Source organism: Somniosus microcephalus, chromosome 9, assembly GCF_052327205.1.
Source record: "Somniosus microcephalus isolate GS21.2 chromosome 9, FLI_Smic_1.0, whole genome shotgun sequence".
NCBI classification, from domain to species: Eukaryota; Metazoa; Chordata; class Chondrichthyes; order Squaliformes; family Somniosidae; genus Somniosus; species Somniosus microcephalus.
Genome location: NC_140995.1, coordinates 206,282,361 through 206,304,677, shown reverse-complemented (window position 1 = coordinate 206,304,677; position 22,317 = coordinate 206,282,361). Strand labels below are relative to the sequence as shown.

At 44.9% G+C, this 22,317-nt stretch overlaps 1 protein-coding gene and 1 pseudogene across 1 annotated transcript in view; both read left to right on the top strand.

The window, feature by feature from the left end:
* Window positions 1-22,317, top strand: part of LOC147112975 (D-aspartate oxidase-like) — a 109,330-nt gene that overhangs the window by 60,825 nt on the left and 26,188 nt on the right. The window contains exon 4 of the mRNA XM_085997807.1: window positions 6,281-6,457. Coding sequence (XP_085853933.1) covers window positions 6,281-6,457 — 177 coding nt within the window. The remainder of the gene's footprint in view (window positions 1-6,280; window positions 6,458-22,317) is intronic.
* LOC147112976 (D-aspartate oxidase pseudogene) lies at window positions 15,993-16,481 on the top strand (annotated as a pseudogene).

Genomic DNA, 22,317 nt, shown 5'->3' with positions numbered 1-22,317 from the left:
GACACAAGTCTCAGCCGACAGGCTGTAAACAGAATACAGGCTTCTGAGAAAAGATCAGTTGATAACAAAGTTGTAAACAGGCTTTGAAATGGGAAAGGGATATTGACCAAGAAACTAAGACCCTATTGAAAAGCAAAGACTTGCTTCCGAAGAGTCTAGAGTTTGGGTGTAACACAATGAGAAGACCCAGTTTAAGTGTTACGAGCTAACACGTTGGAACAGAAACACAAACATTAAAAGAGGCGTGTGCCTTTGAAAACATGACCTCAAGTAAAAGAAACATCTGCTGGTCAAATAGTTTTGTATTAAACTTGGAAAACAGGAACCATAAGATTAAATATGCAACCAATTGAGATAGCTAGAAAACAAGTAAACACACAGTTAAAGTGGTTTTGATTTACATATTGTAAATATAATACCAACAAGAAGGCTTTGAAAATATAAATTCACTAGAGGCACCAAGCAATTACATTGTTCTTGTGTTAAACATGGACCACCATGGAGACTCCACGTCTGTTAAAACCAGTAAAGCCAAAATTAAGAATTGAATGGAAAGCATTTTGTAAGAATGATATCAAACAGAAACCATAGCTGTCATTGTTTTTATGATGATTTTTGGAACACCTAAAGGTAGAGAAATAATTATACATGCAATAGTTGAATTGACAGAAAGCATTCGAAAGAGGTATCAATGAAGACAATTAGCTGACATCAGCAGAGAACATCAAAGAAGAAACCAATGCCAAAAGGGTATAAAAGTAAGACCTTTTTAACAGAAAAGTCAGAACATGCTGAACGGGCAGGGCGTTTCTCAACTTTCCAGAGGCATCTCTGTAAGTCTTTAACTATGAGTCTCAGGAAGTCAGATTGATTTTGGTGGATGTTCTGGATTTAGAAATAAGTAAGAAATGTAATGAAGTAAAGATTTGAGAATAAGGATCTCTGAGAAATAAGAAATGTAAGCTAATTGTATTTTGAATTGTTAATGTTGCGACTGATTCAACAGATGTTAACTGAATGTCAGCTCTTAAATAAAACTATATCGGCTGAAAATTCAGTAGCCTTAGCGCCTCATTTGAGGCGCTAGAGGGCCTTGCGCCGGAGTTATGGCCAGTAGTGAAATTCCCTGGGGCCCTAAATCGGCGTTGCTCCGGTAGCGCTGCGCCGGCACCGATGACGTCATCGGTGTGCGCAGCGTCCCGGTTGCCGTGGTAACCCGCCCGAACTCCGAAATTGAGTTGCGGCCACCTCGCCCGTGGCAGCCGCAACCAGCGTTTTGTCAGAGGTGCCTTACTGCAGTTAGCGCCGGCACATTAAAGGCCCCGCGGCGGCCGGCCGCTTTCCCGCCGGCCGCCTGCCCGCAGCTCCCTCCCCGGACTACTCTCCCCCCCCCCCCCCCCCCCCCGGAACAGATGCAAGCCCGGCACTTGTCCGAGGTGCCGGGCTCATTTTTAAGCAGATTTGCGCGGGCCGCGGCCGGGTGCAGGCAGCTCCTCCTTAACGGAAGGAGGAGGCCTGCACTTCCCCAGCCTGCCGCACCGCATCGGATGCCGCAGCGCCGGAATTCCGGCGCAAAACGGCAGTTAGCGCCCTTTTCCAGGCGCTAAGACCCTTCAGTAGCGCCGGCAGCCGTTTGGGCGCGGCGCCACTGAATTTTTGGCGCGCGCAGGGGACTTAGCGCCGGCACTAATTTCCGGCGCTAAAGCCCTGGCTAAGCCAAAACCCAATTTCTAGGCCTATATTTTTAGAATTGTCTCAAAGAGTAATTCTGTATAGACTCGCGAACCCACAAATTCTGTACACTCTTTTGTAAGGAGTTGCAGAATTCTTGGGGCGTATTCTGGACCCTTATAATATCCGGAAGGTTACAGTCTAGTTCAACTTTATTAAAGTACTATCCGGAAGACGGTAACATCTTTAGTCGTTCCGTTCCTTTAGGGAGAGATAGCCTGAACATCTGGGGAATACGCCTGATCTGGGGTAGCCCAAAAGGGCTAGGACGGTAATTATCCCTTCAGATTCTCTTTGACCCTCCTAACAATGTGCATCTGCTTGAACTTTAGGCTATACCTCTGTATAGTGGAAAGAGGATGTGCACATTTTCTAAATCTTTAGACTACTGTCACGTCCATGAAAATCAGCAAAATAAAAGCAGAAAATGCTGAAGATACACAGTAGATCCATCATCATCTGAAAAAATGATAGGTTAATGTTTGACATAGAGGCCCTTTATCAGAACTGAAACAGTTACCTCCTGAAAGGGTGGTTGAAGCATATTCAATAATAAATTTTAAAAAGGAATTGGATATATACTTAAAATGGAAAATTTTGCAGGGCTATGGGGGTGGGACTAATTGGGACAGTTCTTTCAAAGAGCTGGCACAGACATGATGAGCCGAATGGCCTCCTTCTGTGCTATAAGATTCTAAGATTCTGTGAAAAGGAAGATGATAGCCCCTTTATAGAACAGATCAAAAGAAAGAACAGAGGGGAGAACAAAGGGTAAATGTGAAGAATCAGATTTACTAATAATATTACAAAGAGGCAACTATTGGGTTTCTAAACAGTTTTAAAACTGGAAAGAGATGTAAGGTGCAGCATAATGTACAATGGTAGTTTCAGTTCAGGTTGTGGAAAGGCACTAGAGAGACAAAGGACGCATAAAATAACTCCAAAATAGAAGGGAACAAGTGGAAGGAAATAGCCAACAGGAAAACCATGGAGACAGACAAGGGTAAAGTACAGAAGGTAGGAAAGAAAAATGGGTGAGAGATGTACTCCATGAATCGTGTTGAAAGAGACCTAGGAGTCCTGATAGACTCGATCGTCAACATGTTCAAACCAATGCATAGTAGCAATTAACTAAAGCCAATAGAATGCTGAAGTATATATACAAAATAATAGAGAATTGTCCCAAATTTCCTTGGGTTGTCAATTTTCAATGGAGCCTGAGGTGGCCAGAACCTTTGGCTACCCCTGAACATGGCCCATAATGTCAGAGGAGGTAGGGCCCGGGAAGGGATTTCCCATGCTGGGAATTTCCTCCGTTTTTTTTCCTCTTATCCAACCAGTGACCTGGATGCTGGAATGAACCAGGCATACAGGTCAGCTAAGGTTGTAATAGGGGCTCACCAGGCAGGGATCCTGGCCTGTAACACTGGGGAAATTGTTCCCTGGGACTTTTCTGGCCAGCTGTCTTATAAAGGGGGACAATTACCTTTGCTGCTGCACCTTCTGATGGGGGTGACTGTCGGCGACCTGCCCCACCCCCAACCTAATACAACCAACCAACGTTGCATTTCCCCTGCCCTCCGCTCCCCCTTAGTGGGTGGTCAAGATGTGCCCATATTGGCCCGAGCGCCCACTCATATTGCGTAAATGTATTAACCTTGCCCTGACCCTAGATACTCTGGCAGTGTTAGCAGCACAGGAGGAGTTGGGGGGTCAAAGATTTTCGGGACCAATAAGTCACAGTAAGTTGTGATCAAATTGTACAGTGCTCTGACTACAGCTTCAGGACTATGCCTAGTTCTGATCACTGAGAAACAAGGGAGATAAGAGCCACAAGCTGATCCTACTGTAAAAGGTCTGAGTTATAGGGAAAGATGGGAGAAATGTGGGCTTTTCAGCCTGGAAAGGAGGCTCCCCAAGAGTTGAGCTTAGAGGTATACAAGACAGTTAAGGATTTGAGAAAGGTAAATTCAGAATATTAAATTGCAAGAGTAAGCCGAGGGGACACGGGTTCAAACTAGTTAAAGAGAAATTAAAGAATTGGAACCAGGACATTCTTCTTTACACAAACATTGATCAACACAAGAAATGGCCTTCTAGACAGAGTGGTGGTGGTGAAAGCCCAGCAATCAGTTAAGAAATTATTAGATGTAGTCAATGAATGGGCTTTAGGATAAACTAAGGTGAGCTGATTGTGATCTGAAATTGACAAAGTTAATATTCAACTCAGAGGACTGCAGAATGCCAGAAGGAAAATGAGATGCTGTCCCTGAATTGAGTGTTGATATTGGTTGGATGGTGGAAAGGCAGATTCAATAGTAACCTTCAAAATGGAACTGGATATATACTTAAAAAGGAGAAAATTGCAGGACTATGGGGAAAGAGCAGGGGAGTGGGACTAATTGGATAGCTCTTTCAAAGAGCTGGCACAGACAAGATGGGCCGAATGGCCTCTTGATTTGATTTATGAAATCCAGATTATTAAATGAAATAGCGAGAGCAGACAAAGAGGGCACAAGTTCAAACTAAGTCAAAGGTAAATTTAAGATTGACATCACCGAGAGTGATCAATACTTGAAATGGAGTTCCACACAGAGCTGCATCGGCAAAAACCCTGGAATCATTTAACAAGCAATTAGATCCTGCAATGGGGGAAGGCAGGATCTTTCTGGTTGGATGAACCAAGGTGAGCTGAATGGCCTTCCTCATCCAAAACAATCTTGTGATCTGAAGTTGCCAAAGTTAATATTAAAGTCCAGAGGACAGCAGAATGGAATTGTAAATGGCATAAAGTTTTATTATTTAAAAGCAAGAGGAGTTTTTTTTGCTCTGTTAAATTTTACACTGACGCAGAACTGAAATTGGTATTTTATTTTAAAGGTGCATGATCGGGGATGTAGTTAAAGGTCAACCCACTATTGAGTTAGACTGGCTAGACTTGCAGAGCATGGAACTATAATTACAAAGTGCACACCTCCCAACACTCTATGCCAATCCTGCATGTTTTCAAGCACTGCCTACAGTACAGGAGGCCGTGACAGTGCCGCACAAGATTCAGTGGCGTCTTGGACTAGGCTAGTTTGTGTTTTCCTTTTTCAATTCCATTTGTTGAATACTATTCTGTTGGACATATGTTCTATCTTTTATACTTTCACAGGTAACGTTGAGAAGTGATGCACATCGTTATGCTTTAAAAAGGAGAAAAAAGGACTCGCATTTATATAGCGCCTTTCACGACCACCGGATGTCCCAAAGCCCCTTACAGCCAATGAAGTACTTTTTGAAGTGTAGTCACTGTTGTAATGTAGGAAACGCGGCAACTAATTTGTGCACAGCAAGCTCCCACAAACAGTAATGTGATAATGACCAGATCATTTTTTTAGTGATGTTGATTAAGGGATAAATCAACATCATTCATTGAGGTGCCCTCCTACTGACCCTACAAATTCTGGTGTAACAGTCAGGATTGCGACCCGAGGAATTTTCCAGCTCTATTACAAACTATGGCCAAAAATAGGACACCGGGGATAACTCCTCTGCTCTTCTTCGAAATAGTGCCATAGGATCTTTTGTGTCCACCTGAGAGAGCAGACGGTGTCCTGGCCAACATTTACCCCTCAACCAACATAACAAAAACAGATTATCTGGCCATTATCACATTGCTGTTTGTGGGAACTTGCTGTGCGCAAATTGGCTGCCACGTTTCCCACATTACAACCGTGACAGCACTTCAAAGGTACTTAAATAACAACAGAAAATGCTGGAAAAACTCAGCAGGCCAGGCAACATCCGTGGAGAGAGAAATAGAGTCAACGTTTCAGGTCGAAACCCTTTGTCAAGACTGAAAAAGCACAGGAAATGAAACAGATTAAAAGGCCAGGCTGGGAGAGAACAAAAGAGAAGTGAAGAGACATTAAGAGGTATTCAAAACGAGACAAGATGGTGATAAGACTAGTGGAGACAAAAGACGGCTCTAGATGAGGTGTGAAATGTGCTGGCAGAATGGGAGACAGCTGCGATGTGGGAGAGAAAAAAAGGGGGGGGAGGGCCAAAACAAAGGTGTGGATAAAAAAATATAAGTAAAATGTAATGGGGGCCGAGGTTATGATCTGAAATTGTTGAACTCGATATTGAGTCCGGAAGCCTGTAAAGTGCTTAATCGGAAGATGAGGTGCTGTTCCTCGAGCTTACACTGAGCTTCCGTGGAACTTCATTGGCTGTAAAGCGCTTTGAGATGTCAGGTGGTCGTGAAAGGCACGAGATAAATGTAAGTCTTTCTTTTCTTTAAATTGGGAATATCTTGACTTTAAATACAACAACAACTCGCATTTATATAGCACCTTTAACCAAATAAAATGACCTAAGACGCTTCACAGGACAAAATTTGACACAGAGTGACGTAAGGAAATATTAGGACCGGTGACCAAAAGCTTGGTCAAAAAGGTAGGTTTTAAGGAATGTCTTAAAGGAGGAACGAGAGGTTTAGGAACATCAATTTAAGTAAAATGTTACATTGATGATTACATTTTTTCTTTCTATACCTTTCAAGGTGGGAGATATTTAAAGAGCCTCCTAAGGAACGGATCCCATTCTGGTCTGACATTGTGCTGGCCTTTCGGATTATGAATGACTCTGAGCTGAAGAGGTTTCCACAGGCCACATTTGGCTGGATGTACACCACTTTGCTTTGCGAATGTGCCCACTACTTACCTTGGTTGGAGAAAAGGTAAGTCTTTTAACACCAGTATGTAAGACCCCTGCTGTATTTCTCTTCCAGCGTTTTGGTAGTGGAATGAAGGATCTAAGTTAAGGGTGAACACCCCACAAGGAACGAACAAAGGGAAGCCTCCGAGCATAACACGGGAGGGAGAGAAAAGAAGCTCAATACGTTCATCAAAGTGGAACATTTTTACAGTTGCTAAACATAACAAAGCTAATCCTTTTTGGGAGATTAAATTTGTAATGCTTCTTAATTATATTCATGTAAAATCACTGCTGAGATAAATTCCCCAATTAACTAGATTTTCTCAATCATTGTTGCCTAACTTTGATGTCTTCAGCATACCTTACAATATAGTAGTACTGTGGAAGCCCGTTGTAACTTTGCAAGTCAAAATTGTAAAAGGTTAATATTGCCCCTGCAAAACGATGCACTACTTTTCATATACTTTGATATCTGTCTTTGACTAGGTTGAACTGCTGCCACCTTCAGTACAAAATTAAATCTGCCATGCTTGTGTTGCAGTCTGAAGGAGCATAAATCCCCATGAAAGATGGAATGGAAACTATAATATTTGGTGTCTCATTTTGTGATTAAGCTAACAATCCAATCAACATTTAAGCCCGTCGCTACCAAACATGCTAAAAGCCACCATTTTTGACTCTCCAAATTGTACTGAGGCACAGGACAGTCAGACTAGGAAAGCTGCATTGCCTATGACGGAAGGTCAGTGTAAATCATGTTCCTTTGAAGAAGACTGCCGCTTCGTGGCACATCAAGTCAACGTCGATACGTGGTAATTATAAGCCCAGCCCTTTCAAAGAGTAATACATTATCTGGTTAGTAATTCTAAAGTTGGTAGAATAGTTTTAAAGTTTTGCTATGAAATATCAGTGTCGGTTTAAAGAACACATGCATAGTTCTACTTTGGCAACTGAGCTTTTGAGAAACAGCAGTGACAGTGGTGTTAGTGGAGTCTTGGTTGCAGTCAATGTCTTTCTGGCACTGCACCTGAAATTCAGATAATTTAGTTGCATTTTAAGCTCTTTTAATTTTGTGGTTTGAAAGTTTTTCTCAGGTGCACCTGGTACCCTCATTTCTCACGACTGGAGCCTACCTAATTGCACATTTCCTGTCATTCCTCTCCACTGGTCTCATCATTTGTGTTTCCTCCAATCTTTCATTTCCAGCCACAATCTTGTGCTAAAGATGACTCGCTAATTGCTCTCAACCTACAGCCACTTGCTAAATGCATTCATTCCATGGTTTCTTCTTAACAGCCCTGTGCTGACTTGGTTCCTTTCCGCAGTTTACAGTTTGTGATTATACGGTGAGTAGTGACCAGATTGGAATGATCAGCAAATTCCCTCATTTAGCATTAAACCAAAAATTGGTACCAAGAAACTAAGGTAAAAAGACAGGTTCATACTTGGCATGGCTCAGTTGGTAGCATGCTTGCCTCTGAATTTAGAAGTTTCAGGCCCCTCTCTAGCGTGTGCTTTGACACTGTTCTTCAGCTATTTATTGAAAATTATAATCAAACTTTTCTGCCTGGCATAAATGCTCCTGTAATCGTAGAGTGTTGATAACTGTTGAGTTAAAATAATCAAGATGTATATTGTGGCCGGTTTAACAATGTCCCCATAATTCCACAAATAGCATGTTATCATGCTTAATAAACCGAGGCTGAGGTCGGAAGAACACCTTGACTAAGTAACTTTATGTATAGGAAAAGCATTGTGAGCCTTTTAACTGTGCATCATCTCTGTTTATTCACCAGGGTGGGCATCATTAGGAAGCATTCAGTAGGCTCATTCTTGTGATTATTGAGCATCCTTTTTGAGCAGCATTTTATTCTGCAAAGTGCGGGAGAAGATCTAATGTCCCCAGAGATAACTGTGCCTTTCTGTTTTAGATGCAGAGGATTTTCAGTAAAAACTGCTTAGAAGTATCAAACCATGTGAAGTTTATAAAATGTCACCTTTCTCAAAGGAACCAAAAAAAAAAATCTGCTTGATCTCAGCACATGCTGAATTCAGGGCTCCAGATAGTACCATGAGGAATGCAACGAATATCCTTCAGACAAATTCATCTACAATCAGACGAGTTGGCTTTTGATCCCCTCAAGAGGCAAGGGACTTAAAAAGAAAATTGTTTTCGGGATGTGGATGACACTGGCAATGCCTCAAGTGTTGCCCATCCCGAGTTGTCCTGACAATTGAGTGGCTTGCTAGGCCACTTCAGAGGGCACTGAGGTGACCACATAATCTGATGTGAGTAGCATGTTGGCCAGACCAGGTAGGGGTGTCAGATTCACTGTCTTGAAGGATGTTAGTGAATCGGTTGAGGTTTTTATGACAATCCAGCAGCTTTCGTGGTCATTTGTTCTGGTGCTAGTCCACACACTACCAGATTTGTTGAATTCAGTTGCACAATGACCAGATTCAATTGTTAGTCAAGTATGACAGCCACTAGGCTACTGTACCCATCCTCAGCAAATTTAGAAACCAAAGCAGAAAGTGCTGGAAACACTCAGCAGGTCAGCCAGTATATGTGGAGAGAACAGGTATGTCAATCTTTTGGGCGTAGACTATTTGTCAGAACTGCCCCAGTGTTTCCAACACTTTCTATTTTTGTTTCAGATTTCTAGCATCTGCAGTTTTTTTGCTGAAAACTTAGTTTGTTTCTGTCTCTCAATGCCAAATCATTTATACGCACAGAATAACCTGCTAGTGATTCCTTGATCTGTCGACACAGTTCTATTCACAGCCACCTGCCACTTTCTCTGGTTTAGCCAATTTTCAATCCACCTCAGGAGTTGATGTGTGAAGCGCTTAGAGTAGGTGACTGTAGTAAGCTTTTCACTTTTGCATTGACTGTGTGCATTGACTATGTGCCCTGCTGAGCTCTGATGCAATTGCATGTGATGTAATGAAAGGGATTGTTTGAGGGTTCGTAGAATGATACAGCACAGAAGGAGGCCATTTGGCCCATCATGCCTGTGCTGGCTCTTTGAAAGAGCCGTCCAATTAGTCCCACTCCCCTGCTCTTTTCCATAGCCCTGCATGTTTACCATGGACTATAAATGTAGCACAAAATTGATAAGGCAACACTTTGTGGCATGGAGTCTTGGGCCATCCATCTGGTAATTGGTACTGTTGGGTAGGCTTACCTTGTGAGACTCCTTAAAATTTTTTAAATTTTTAAAAAAAAATTCGTTTATGGGATGTGGGCGTCGCTGTCAAGGCCAGCATTTATTACCCATCCCTAGTTGCCCCTGAGAAGGTGGTGGTGAGCCGCCTTCTTGAACCGCTGCAGTCCGTGTGGCGAAGGTACTCCCACAGTGCTGTTAGGGAGGGAGTTCCAGGATTTTGACCCAGCGACGATGAAGGATCGGCGATATATTTCCAAGTCAGGATGGTGTGTGACTTGGAGGGGCACTTGGAGGTGGTGGTGTTCCCATGCGCCTGCTGCCCTTGTCCTTCTAGGTGGTCACAGATTTGGGAGGTGCTGCCGAAGAAGCCTTGGCGAGTTGCTGCAGTGCATCTTGTAGATGGTACACACTGCAGCCACGGTATGCCGGTGGTGGAGGGAGTGAATGTTTAAGGTGATGGATGGGGTGTCAATCAAATGGGCTGCTTTGTCCTGGATGGTGTCGAGCTTCTTGAGTGTTGTTGGAGCTGCACTCATCCAGGCAAGTGGAGAGTATTCCATCACACTCCTGACTTGTGCCTTGTCTGTGGTGGAAAGGCTTTGGGGAGTCAGGAGGTGAGACACTCACCTGCTTCCTTTCCCTCACCTGTCCCCAAGCACTTCAGGCACTGTGAACGGAGTTGAGCTTGGCTGCCACCTCCTGCTTTCTCTGGGGAAGGTGTCCTTAAGTACCAAACATGTCACAGGAGGTTGGGTGCGTTGCCATTCCGATTATTTGTCCGCAGACTCCATTTCATGCCTCAATATTGGGTTTTCTATTCTTTCACTCTGGCCTGCCAATTCTCCTCTGTAAAGACTGAAAGATTGTACAAACCATTTTCAAACACTGTGATAAGGTAACAACAATTTTTGGCAGTAGATGTGGTCATTTATATTTGAGTAATTATATCCCTTTAAACGCTGCAAGCTGGTGAGATTTTGCAGACTCCCACCCCCTCCCACTTTCAGTCATGCTCCCTCTGCAATTCTCAAGGGGTGCAGGCAACTTATTGAAATTAGATTCATGAGCTTGTTTTGCAAGTATCCCGCGAGAGCAGCTCGCCATTCTGCCAGCAGAAATCTCAGATGCCAATAGCGGTCCTGAAGGTAAAGATGTGTAGGTGGACCAGAGACAACTTTAGTATCAATGCCATTCCCTGCTCCTGTCATGCACTAGTCTGAAAAATAGGCTATGTCAAAAAAAAACTACTTGTACATCTCCAAGTATGTTCTGTTTCCCCCAACTCCACCCCATTTCTCTCTCTCTCTCCTCCTCCCCCTCCCCCACTACCTTGAGAACTACATAAACTCTTTCAGATGTTGCTGACCAAATCATTTGTGTTCCTTCTCATACATTCATAGGCCCCGATTTTCGGCTTGTGTGGAAATGGTCGGGTTTCCCCGAATGTGGGGTTTCTGACACGCATAAAAAAGTGTCAACCAGCTCCACGCAATTTTCCCTCAAGTGGCCAATTAATTCCCAGCATGTGGGAAGCCTTGGTAATTGTCCAATTTGAGTCAGAAATCCCCACAGTATGATGTCATCATTCGTGGTGCTTTCAAGGTCCATAGCAAGCACTGCATCCTCTGAAGGCTTCCAAACGAACCATACAGGATGGCAGAGGAGCCTGCAGCAGCTGTGGCCAGTGCCAGACCCCGAGCTGCCTCCAAATTCAACGAGGCTTCACTGCAGGCATTATTGGATGGGGTTAGGGCCCACAGGGAGGTCCTCTTCCCTAGGTCAGGGAGGAAGAGGCCTCCCACTGAGACCAATGCTGCATGGATGCAGGTGTCAGCAGATGCCAACTCGCTGGGAGTCACCAGAAGAACCTTGGCATTACATCTCTAACTCCTTCCTTTACTCCCCCACAGTACCATCCAGAGCCCCCGTCCTCACTGTGGAGGAGGAAGAGGCTGTGCAGCCAGACTCCTCAGAGGAAGCTCCAACCTCTGAGGGTGCAGCGTCAGCAGAAGTAAGCGCACCCAGCACCAGCGCAGACACTCACACCTTGGGGGGACCTTCGGGACATAGAGTAGTGTTGTCACCTGGTGTTTCACAGCTCACAAGTGAACCTCAGCAGATTCTGGAGACAGGGACAGCAGTGGAGAGTCCTCGTCAGAGGGTGCAGGACTCTGCCAGCTCAGCTCAGCTGCGCTGCATGTCGACCCTCTGCCTCTGGGTCCATCCGCAAGAGAAGAGGTGATGGATCTCCATGCACAGATGCAGGAGTCTCTGGCAGGTTTTGTCTCCAGGGTCGCTGCGAGTGTGTAGCGAATGGAGGAGTCCATAGCGACCATGAGCAGAGACTTGTGGACTCATTGGCGCATGAACGCATCACCATGGAAAGGTTGGCAACCTCCATGGAGGAGATAACTCGCCAGGGTACGGAAAACATGGTGAGTGCTCATAAGAGAATGACATCTCTTGAGGAGCGTTGGCCATCTGTTGAACAGAGAAACCAAATCTTCATGGAAGTCCTTCTGAGTAGGACTGCCAGTGCAGAAACGGGTCCCCATGGCCCCCTAAAGCACAGCAAGGTAAATTTAAATTTAAAACAGAAATAGACAGTTTCCTAGAAGTAAAGGGAATTAAGGGTTACGGGGAGCGGGCAGGAATTTGGACATGAGTCTAGGTTCGGATCGGTCATGGCCCTGCGGGTAGCGGAGCGGACCGAGGGGCCGTGTAGCCTGATCCTGCTCCTATTTCGTGTGTCTAATTCTGTTAGATTCAGGAGATGGTTCTGTGATAGTGGATTGGCGGTTAGGATCAGATCAGCCATGATCTTATTGAATGGCGGAGCAGGCTCGAGGGGCCGATTGGCCTACTCCTGCTCCTATTTCTTATGTTCTTATGTAAGGTGCTCTCAAGCCACTTCCAAGCGCTGGCCTCTTCTGGCCTGTGCAGCTTCAGGTGAGTGAGCAGCAGCCTGGTGCCCCTGGTGCTCATCCTGCTGTTCCTGGTTCTGTGGCTGCCACCTCTGCTGCTGGAGATCCTCTAATGGCAAGAAGGGAAGGAAAAAAAGGCATCCCATGCTTCTGGTAGATGCCTCCGCTGAGGAAGCGCTGAGTGAGGGTGGCGAGAGGGGCTTCCCAGGAGATCACATTGGAGAGTGTGTGAGGCTCCAACCTTCCACAGCTGTGCCTAAGCCTTGAAGAAGTAGCCCCAAACCTGCAACAACAAGGTCCTTCAACATACAAGTACTGTCCCTTTAAATCGCAGCTTCTCCGATTGACCTGTAGCTGACAGCAAGCAAGCCAGCAAGCTTCACGCCAGGTCTCAGCAGCGGGGTTCCCCGCAGGCGGGTTTGATGTGGGGAAAGCCCCAAAGTTGCAACGGCCCCGGAATAACTACCTCTACAAGCTGATAATTGGTAATTAGTGTGCCGACGACCAGTCCCGCCAGGGGCGGCCTTAACTGAAGTGGGTCGCGGGGAAACGGCGGTCCGAAAGTCGGACGCGGCGGGGAATCAGGCTGGGGGGGGGGGGTCCCGACCCGCTTTTTCGCCGATTTTCGGCCCCCGGCCGCATGAAAAGCCGCCCAATGGCGGCCAGAAAATTGACCCCCTAGTCATTGAATTTGTAGCACAGAAGGAGGCCATTTATTTCATCATACTTGTGCTGGCGCAAACTCTTCAACTAGACCTGTTTATTTTAGTCCAATTACCTTTCCATTTATAGTCTTCCTTTTCAAATGCCCATCCAATTTCCCTTTTAAGTTATGTTCTAATCTGAAGAGCAGAACCCCAAAAGTAGTAATTTAAAGATTACTCCGACGTGCTACCAGGATGAGAGCGTACAAGAAGTAAGCAATATGTCCGTGTAGTTACAAAGCTGAAGAAAAGAAGCATTAGTGCTGAAAAGGACTCTTCAGATTTTGAACACTTGTATTATTTTGGTTTAAGAAGCAATTTAAAGTATCAGTGCAAGTTAAGGACCACCTTGCTGTTGATCAGCTAGTGTATTTTGCTTCGGTTTTGATTTTATTCTTGTAATAAATTCAACTTGTTTTCGGCAGAACTGTATGGTCTGACAACTACAGAGTTGATCGAGGTGTTCAAAATCATGAAGGGTTTTGATAGAGTAAATTAGGAGAAACTGTTTCCAGTGGCAGGAGGGTCGGTAACCAGAGGACACAGATTTAAGGTGATTGGCAAAAGAGCCAGAGGTGAGATGAGGAGAATTGAGGAGTTGTTGTGATCTGGAATGCAATGCCTGAAAGGGTGGTGGAACCAGATTCAATAGTAACTTTCTAAAGGGAATTGGACAAATACTTGGAAAAAATTGCAGGGTTATGGGAAAGAGCAGGGCAGTGGGACTAATTGGATAGATGAAGAGAGATTGGGTCGATTAGGCTTATATTCGCTAGAGTTTAGAAGAATGAGAGGGGATCTCATTGAAACTTATAAAATTCTAACAGGACTAGACAGACTAGACGCAGGAAGGATGTTCCCGATGGCGGGGGAGCCCAGAACCAGGGGTCACAGTCTAAGGATAAGGGGTAAGCCATTTAGGACTGAGATGAGGAGGAATTTCTTCACCCAGAGAGTGGTGAACCTGTGGAATTCTCTACCACAGAAGACAGTTGAGGCCAATTCATTAAATATATTCAAGAAGGAGTTAGATATATTTCTTGAGGCTAAAGGGATCAAGGGATATGGGGAGAAAGCAGGGACAGGGTACTGAATTTGGATGATCAGCCATGATCGCATTGAATGGCGGAGCAGGCTCGAGGGGCCGAATGGCCTACTCCTGCTCCTATCTTCTATGTTTCTATGATAGCTCTTTCAAAGAGCCAGCACAAGCACAATAGGTCGAATGGGACTCCTTCTGTGCTGTATCATTATGTGGTGGGCAATCCATGAATAACCCAGCAGTGCCAGGGTATATTGTTTGCCATGCTACACATGGGGATGTACAGATTTGTCGGTGCTGAGAATATGAAGAGAGCTGAAATCATAATTGTTGGTAGCAAACTTGTCATCAGTCTCGCTTAAAGGACCAAGCAGGTGGTTCAAATTCTGAAAGTAAATTGCCAGAAGCAAATAGTTCAGATATTGATTCTGTTGCAGCAAAACTCGATATCAAACCTAAGCTGGAATTGGTGAAGCTGCGAAGGAAAGAAGGAGCACTCCAGCAGGAGCAGGAAAGAGAGAATACGGCCCATGAGCATCAGGCTTGAAATGGAGGCCGCAAAAGAGTTGGGCAAACACGAGGATGCTCAGTGAAAGCACTCCTTGCTCTTGTTGCCCCGAAGGGTTTCACCACAAGATTTCATTGTGTGTACGTAATATAAAATTAGGGGATGCCAATGGTAAATGCAATGTGGCCGGCACTGAAAGGTTTGAGGTAATCCACTGAATGCCTGAATCTCGTTCACTTCTGATCCTTGCACTTGCCTCATGATACACTTGATGGTGTTTGACGGCCTTCCATTATTTTTATTTCTTGCTATTAGTTTCACACGTTCATGATTGTTCACAACAGCTGACACCAGGGCAACAAAGATGGGGTTGTGGGGGTGGGGGTGGGGGGGGATATCCGTTGCTGCAGGAGTCTACCGGGGGAGGGAGGAAGAAAGTGTCTGATGGCAAAGGCATCCGCTGCCTTTCCACGAATCCCTGTCAGTCAGGTGGCGAGTAATGTGATCCCTGACAGGTCTTGTGGAGTAGGGAGGGGAACCTGATACTTTGCTTTTTTCCCCCCAACAAACCTATTGATTAATACCAACTTTATCATTTTCTTTGTAAACACAACATTTTGATGAAGTTTGAATTATTAATTGCAGGTTAAAGAATGCTGGAGGCCAATTGCAGGCTGGGAAGATTACCAATTTCTGGGAGCTTGATGGAAAATCTGACATTATTGTGAACTGTTCAGGTATTGGAGCCAGGGCACTTACTGGGGATATGAAAATACATCCGATAAGGGGCCAAGTCCATAAAGTTCATAGCAAAATACTGCGGATGAACAGCACCTCATCTTCCGATTAGGCACTTTACAGCCTTCTGGACTCGACATCGAGTTCAATAATTTCAGATCATAACCTCGGCCCCTATTACATTTTTATATATATTTTTTTATCCACGCCTTTGTTTTGTGCCCTTCCCCCTTTTTTTTCTCTCCCACATGGCAGCTGTCTCTCACTCTGCCAGCGCATTTCACACCTAATCTGGAGCCGTCTTTTGTCTCTTTACTAGTCCTATCACCATCTCGTCTCATTTTGAATACCTCTTAATGCCTCTTCACTTCTCTTTTGTTCTTTCATCCCCATTTCCCAGCCCCCAAACTGGCCTTTTAATCTGTTTCATTTCCTGTGTTTTCTCAGTTCTGACGAAGGGTTTCGACCTGAAACGTTGACTCTATTTCTCTCTCCACGGATGTTGCCTGGCCTGCTGAGTTTTTCCAGCATTTTCTGTTGTTATTCCATAAAATTCATGCTCCTTGGCTGAAACACTTTGTCCATGTAGGCAATGGCACCTCTTATATCTACCCAGGAATCTCCAGTGTTACTTTGGGCGGAACAAGGCAAAAGGACGATTGGCGGATGTCAGTTGACCCATCCGACAGCAAGGCGATTTTCGAGGCGTGCTGTGCTTACGAACCCAGTCTCAAGCTCTCCCGTAAGCTATTTGAAGGGGTCGTTCTTATGCCAGTTAGAGCAGCATTGAGACTGGAAAAGGAGAAGCTGGAATGTGACGGGCATCAGATGTACTTGGTGCACAATTACGGCCATGGTGTGGCTGGAGTTTCTCACAACTGGGGATCTGCCATGGAAGCTGCACAACTGGTGAAGGAGTGCACAACAGAAATAGACATCTAAACCATCATGGGATCTATAAATTAGTTACAGGAACAGCACTAAATGGTTAGTATTAAGGCAGCCAAGCGATTTTTAAAAAATTAATCGCGATTACTCTCTGGGTTAAAATTTTTAATCTCAGTTAATCTTGTTTTTAATCACATATTTAATGGATACAATTGTATCTATCTCCTTCACGCTTATTATTGATGCTATTATTATCATCCAAAAAAAAACAGCATAAAAACCCTGTTTCCATATTTCTGGAAAAGTAATATTAAAATAATCTGAACTTGATCAGGACAGCGTGTACTGTATTTAGGTGATGGTTTAGATGTGGTAGCTAAACGCTGCAGGTAAAAAAGGAGTAGTGTTACTAATATAGACATCAGACATACCAGTGAGTGGCACTGATAATACCCAAGGTAGGAAAGCTGTTTTAACGAGCAGACGTTTCCTAGATAATATTTCTGTGCCCGGCTTGTACCAGCCAGCATTGTCATTGATTCCTTATGAGGGAAGTTGAGATACTGCATTTTTGCAAAAGTTTCTAGAATTTGTTACAATTATGAAATATTTTAAAATTGTAAATAATTGAATAATCAAGTAATTATATAAATGAGATTTCTGTGACGAAATTGTGTCCTCAATTAATATTACAATGTATTACATAGTGCTTACGGCACAGGAACAGGCCATTCGGCCCAACAGGTCCATGCCGGTGTTTAAGTGCCACACGAGCCTCCTCCCACCCTTCTTCATCTCACCCCGTCAACATATTCCTGTTCCTTTCTATCTCATGATCTGGCTTCCCCTTAAATGCACCTCTGCTATTCGTCTCACCTACTCCCTGTGGGAGCGAGTTCCACATTCTAACCACCCTCTGGGTAAAGAAGTTTCTCCTGAATTCCCTGTTGGATTTATTAGTGACTATCTTGTATTGATGGCCCCTAGTTCTGATCTCACCCGCAAGTGGAAACATCTTCTCTATGTCTAACATATCAAACTCTTTTGTAATGTTAAAGACCTCTATCAGGTCACCCCTCAGTCTTCTCTTTTCTAGAGAAAGAGCCCCAGCCTGTTCAATCTTTCCTGATAGGTATAACCTCTCTGTTCTGGTATCATTCTGCTAAATCTTTTTTGCACCTTATCCAGTGCCTCTATGTCCTTTTTATTATATGAAGACCAGAACTGTGCACAGAACTCCAAGTGTGGTCTGACCGAGGTTCTATACAAGTTTAACATAACTTCTCTGCTTTTCAATTCTATCCCTCTAGAAATTAACGTCTTTGCTTTGTTTGCTTCTTTTATTAACCAACGTCGCTACTTTTACTGATTTGTGTATCTGTATCTATTACGTCCGTGAATAATTGAGACATGGACAGCAGGAGTGGAACAAAATAAGTCTTTACTGATGGAAGTCAATAGTGAAACTGAAACAACCGAGGCTCACTAGCGCCTTTTATACAGGGGTGGTCACTGCCGGTACTGCAGTCTGAGACCAGTTATTCCCTTAAAGGTACATACACAACAATTCCTCCCCTTTTAGATAAACAGTACATAACATTAATTTAACAACTAAATGATAACTAATTACAATCACAATTACGGTTGCTAGATACATTGGTTAAGTTTAAGCAATTGTAAGTTCAGTCTTTGAGGAGGCTTCCTGATTCTGTCTGGATAACGCCTCTTTGGGGTATCAGGTTCTTCTGGCAATGTTGAGTCGGGATCAATGTCGTTGTTTGGTTCATCTGCTTCCAATATTACCAGTTCTGCGGTAGCTGCAATTGGAACGTCGATTTCATTACCAGGTGTATCAGATCGTGGTGTGGAGTTGACGTTTTCCAGTGACTCTAGAATCTGGTCAGCATGGCATCTTACAATGCTCTCCCCAACGTCCACGGTATACATGAGAGGTCCTTGTCGTGTACAAATCGTTCCTGGCTGCCATTTCTCAGTGCGGTAGTCCCGGGCCAAAACTGGTTGACCTATCTTAAAACTCCTGGTCGGCCTTTCATGCAGATTCTGAAACTGCCTGTTCTCCACATCTCTTCGGACATTTGGCTTAACCAAATCCAAGCGGCATCGTAGTCTTCGACTGAAGAACATCATGGCTGGAGTTTGGTTGGTAACCGCATGTGTCGCATTCCGGTAGGCAAACAAGAAGTTGTCCACCTTGTGTTGTAGGGGTATATCTTCATTACACATTGCCTTGATAGCCTTCTTGAATGTTTGGACAAACCTCTCGGCCAATCCATTAATGGCTGGATGATATGGGGCAGATGTGTAATGCTTAACACCATTGTTCTTTAAGAACCTCCGGAACTCTTCAGACACAAACTGTGGTCCATTGTCAGAGCAAATCTGTTCAGGCAGCCCATTCCTGGCGAATATGGTTCGTAAAACTGTGATAGTTTTTTCCGTGGTGGTTGAGGACATTTTTATTACCTCTGGCCACTTTGAATGTGCATCCACCGCAATTAAAAACATCGAGTCCATGAAGGGACCAGCAAAATCAATGTGCACCCTTTGCCATGGAGATGAGGGCCACTCCCATGGATGCAGAGGAGCTTGTGGTGGGGCGTTTTGGACCTTCTGGCATCCTGCACAGCTCTTGGTCATCTCTTCAATTTCTCTATCGATTCCCGGCCACCACACAAACACTCTGGCTAAGTTCTTAATTTTTACCCCACCCAGATGACCCTCATGAAGCTCATTGAGCACTCTAGCCATCAACTTAGGTGGAATTACTACTCTGGATCCACACATCAAGGTTCCTCTGCACACTGACAGCTGTTCTCTTCTCGGCGAGAATGCTGGCAGCAGTGGTTCGCCATGTGCTGGCCATCCCTTCACCATTAAATCATAGACCCGTTATAGTGTCGGGTCATTCTGTGTTTCCTTTTCTATGTTTGCATTCGTCACAGGGAGACATTTGACTATGGTCGAGTAGAATAACTCCATTGGATCCACTGCAAGGTCTTCTTCTTCCACCGTTGGCAACGGTAGGCGTGACAATCCATCAGCATTTCCATGCTGTTTAGTTCCTTTGTACTCGATGTCATATTGGTGTGCCCCTAGGAAAAGGGACCAACTCTGCAGCCGTTGTGCTGTCATTATCGGTACGCCCTTCTGAGGGTTGAAAATGGAGACAAGAGGTTGATGATCGGTTAGTAGAGTAAATTTTTGACCGTGCAGGTAGTAATTGAACTTCTTCACCCCCCACACTAGGCTGAGGGCCTCTCTGTCAATCTGGGCATAGTTACGCTCGGCAGAAGTTAACGAGCGTGACGCAAAAGCTATCGGCCTCTCTGAACCATCAAGGAATTTATGTGACAGTACCGCCCCAATGCCGTAGGGAGACGCATCACACGCCAGTCTGATCGGCAGTGCTGGGTTGTAATGAGCCAATACTTCCCTTGAAGTGATTAAGTCCTTACTCTTCTGAAAGGCACGCTTACAATCATCGCTCCATTTCCATGCTACCCCCGTTCGTAGCAGGGCGTTCAGCGGGTGCAGAATTGTCAACAAATTCGGCAAAAACTTATGATAGTAATTCACCAATCCGAGGAATGACCTCAGTTGCGACACATTTTCAGGCGCTGGGGCCTTAACAACCGCTTCAATTTTGTCAGGGGACTTATGTAACCCCTCTTCATCAATCACGTGGCCACAATACGATATCTGTTTCTTTAAAAATTCGCACTTGGGGCAGTTGGCTCGTAGCCCATGTTCCCGTAGTCTAGTGAGCACCTGTTCTAGGTTGTTAAGGTGTTCACTGTCATCTTCACCTGTCACCAGGATGTCGTCCAAGTAACACTGAGTCCCCGGAATCCCTTGCAGGACTTGTTCCATCGCTCTTTGCCATATCGCCGGAGCCGATGCTACTCCGAATACCAATCGATGATACTGGTAAAGACCTTTGTGAGTGTTTATCGTGAGATACTTCCTAGAGGACTCTTCAACCTCCATCTGCAAATATGCTTGTGCTAGGTCAATTTTTGTAAAACGCTTCCCTCCAGACAGTGAGGCGAAGATGTCTTCTATCCTTGGAAGAGGATATTGTACTGTGTGAAGGACTGGGTTCACCGTCACCTTGAAATCCCCACAGATGCGAATCTTCCTTGGCTCCCCGGACTTATTGCTTAACGTTTTCTTCATGACAGGAACGATGGGTGTCGCCCACTCGCTCCAGTCGACCTTAGACAACACGCCTGCCTTCTCCAGATTCTCCAGCTCTGCCTCGACGGCTGGGCGAATTGCATATGGTACCGGTCTTGCTTTGAAAAACTTGGGAACTGCATTCTCTTCTATTTTTATCGAGGCGGTTACGCCTTTAAGCATGCCCAGTTCTTGTTGAAATACCTCTTTGGCGTTAGCTAAGATTGTTGACAATCGTCCAGGAGTGACGTCTTCATCTTTTTTACCATCCACCGTCATTGCATGAATGGAGTGCCAATCTAAGTTTATCTTCCTGATCCATTTACGTCCCAATAACGGTGGTCCACCATTTGGCAGTATGTAGAGATACAATTTCCGTATTTTCTTGCCGTTGTATTCGACAGGCACCCTTATTTTTCCTCTGGGGTATACTTTTTGCCCCGTATACGTCGTCAAGACGATGGATGTCTCTCTCAAGGGTATGTGTGAAAATAGCCGCTCGTAGTCTCGTCGATTCATGACGGTTAGCGCTGATCCTGTATCCAATTCCATTTGAACTTGGGACCCTGCTATCGTGAGGGTGACCCAAATGGTTCAGTGATCCTCTTTTGCGATTACATTGTGAAGTTTGAGACAGCTTAGTCTCCTGTTCCCGGATTCACTATCGCTCATCTGGTCTTCGGAACTACTGTCCGTCATCTTTTGTACTTTCTTGTACGGTTCCTTAGTAGCCTTTTTGTTGTCGCTGGTCTTCTTCCCAGACCTGCAAACTCGTGCAATGTGTCCCATCTTCCCGCATTGCCTGCATATTTTGTCTTTGGACCAGCAGTCCTTCTGGTCATGGTTAGTTCTGCCGCAGCGATAACATTTTGCAAATCCCCGTGTCATTTCGTGGGTGCCGTATTCCTGTGGTTTTTATGAATTTCTGCAGCTCCCCTGGCTGCTGCTTCATACGATACTGCCACGCTGAAAGCCTTATCTAGCGTCAGCTCTTTCTCTGAGAGTAACTTCTTCTGTGTTCCTTCACTCAGGAGTCCACAGACAAATTTGTCCCGTAGGGTATCTGCCAGTCCTGCTCCGAACTGGCAGTGCTTTGATAGCTTGCGTAGTTCCGTAAGGTACTCAGCATTGCTCTCATCTTTATGCTGAGTTCTCCTGTGGAATTTAAATCTTTCTGCTATCAACAGCGGTGCAGGGTTTAGGTGTTCCTGTAGGACAGCAACAATTTCGTTAAAACTCTTCGCCTTCGGTTTGGCTGGAGTAATCAGGTCCCGCAATAAGCCGTACATTCTAGCGCCCATTAAGTTTAGCAATATCGATGCCTTTTTCTCCTCCGCTATTTCGTTTGCCTCGAAATATACCTCGACTCTTTCCACATACGTGGTCCAGTCCTCTATTGTATTATCAAAAGCAGTGATACAGCCAGTCTTCGGCATCTTGCAAATCTAAAATGGCGCCTCCCGCGCTTTGCCTTCTTCCCCACTGATTAAGATGGCGCCTCCCGCGCTTTGCCTTCTTCCCCGCTGTTGTTAGCGCTGCTTTCCGCGGTTTCTTGCGCGTTTAATATTTTTTTATTTATTATTTTCCTGTCGTGGAACAACCCTGTGGGACTCTTGCCTCCCTCTTCGCGGGTCTATACGCAGCCCGGCTTCGTAGCACCGGCCGCGCCCTGTGTGCTCCACCCTCTCTCTCTCTTCTTCCCGACAACGCT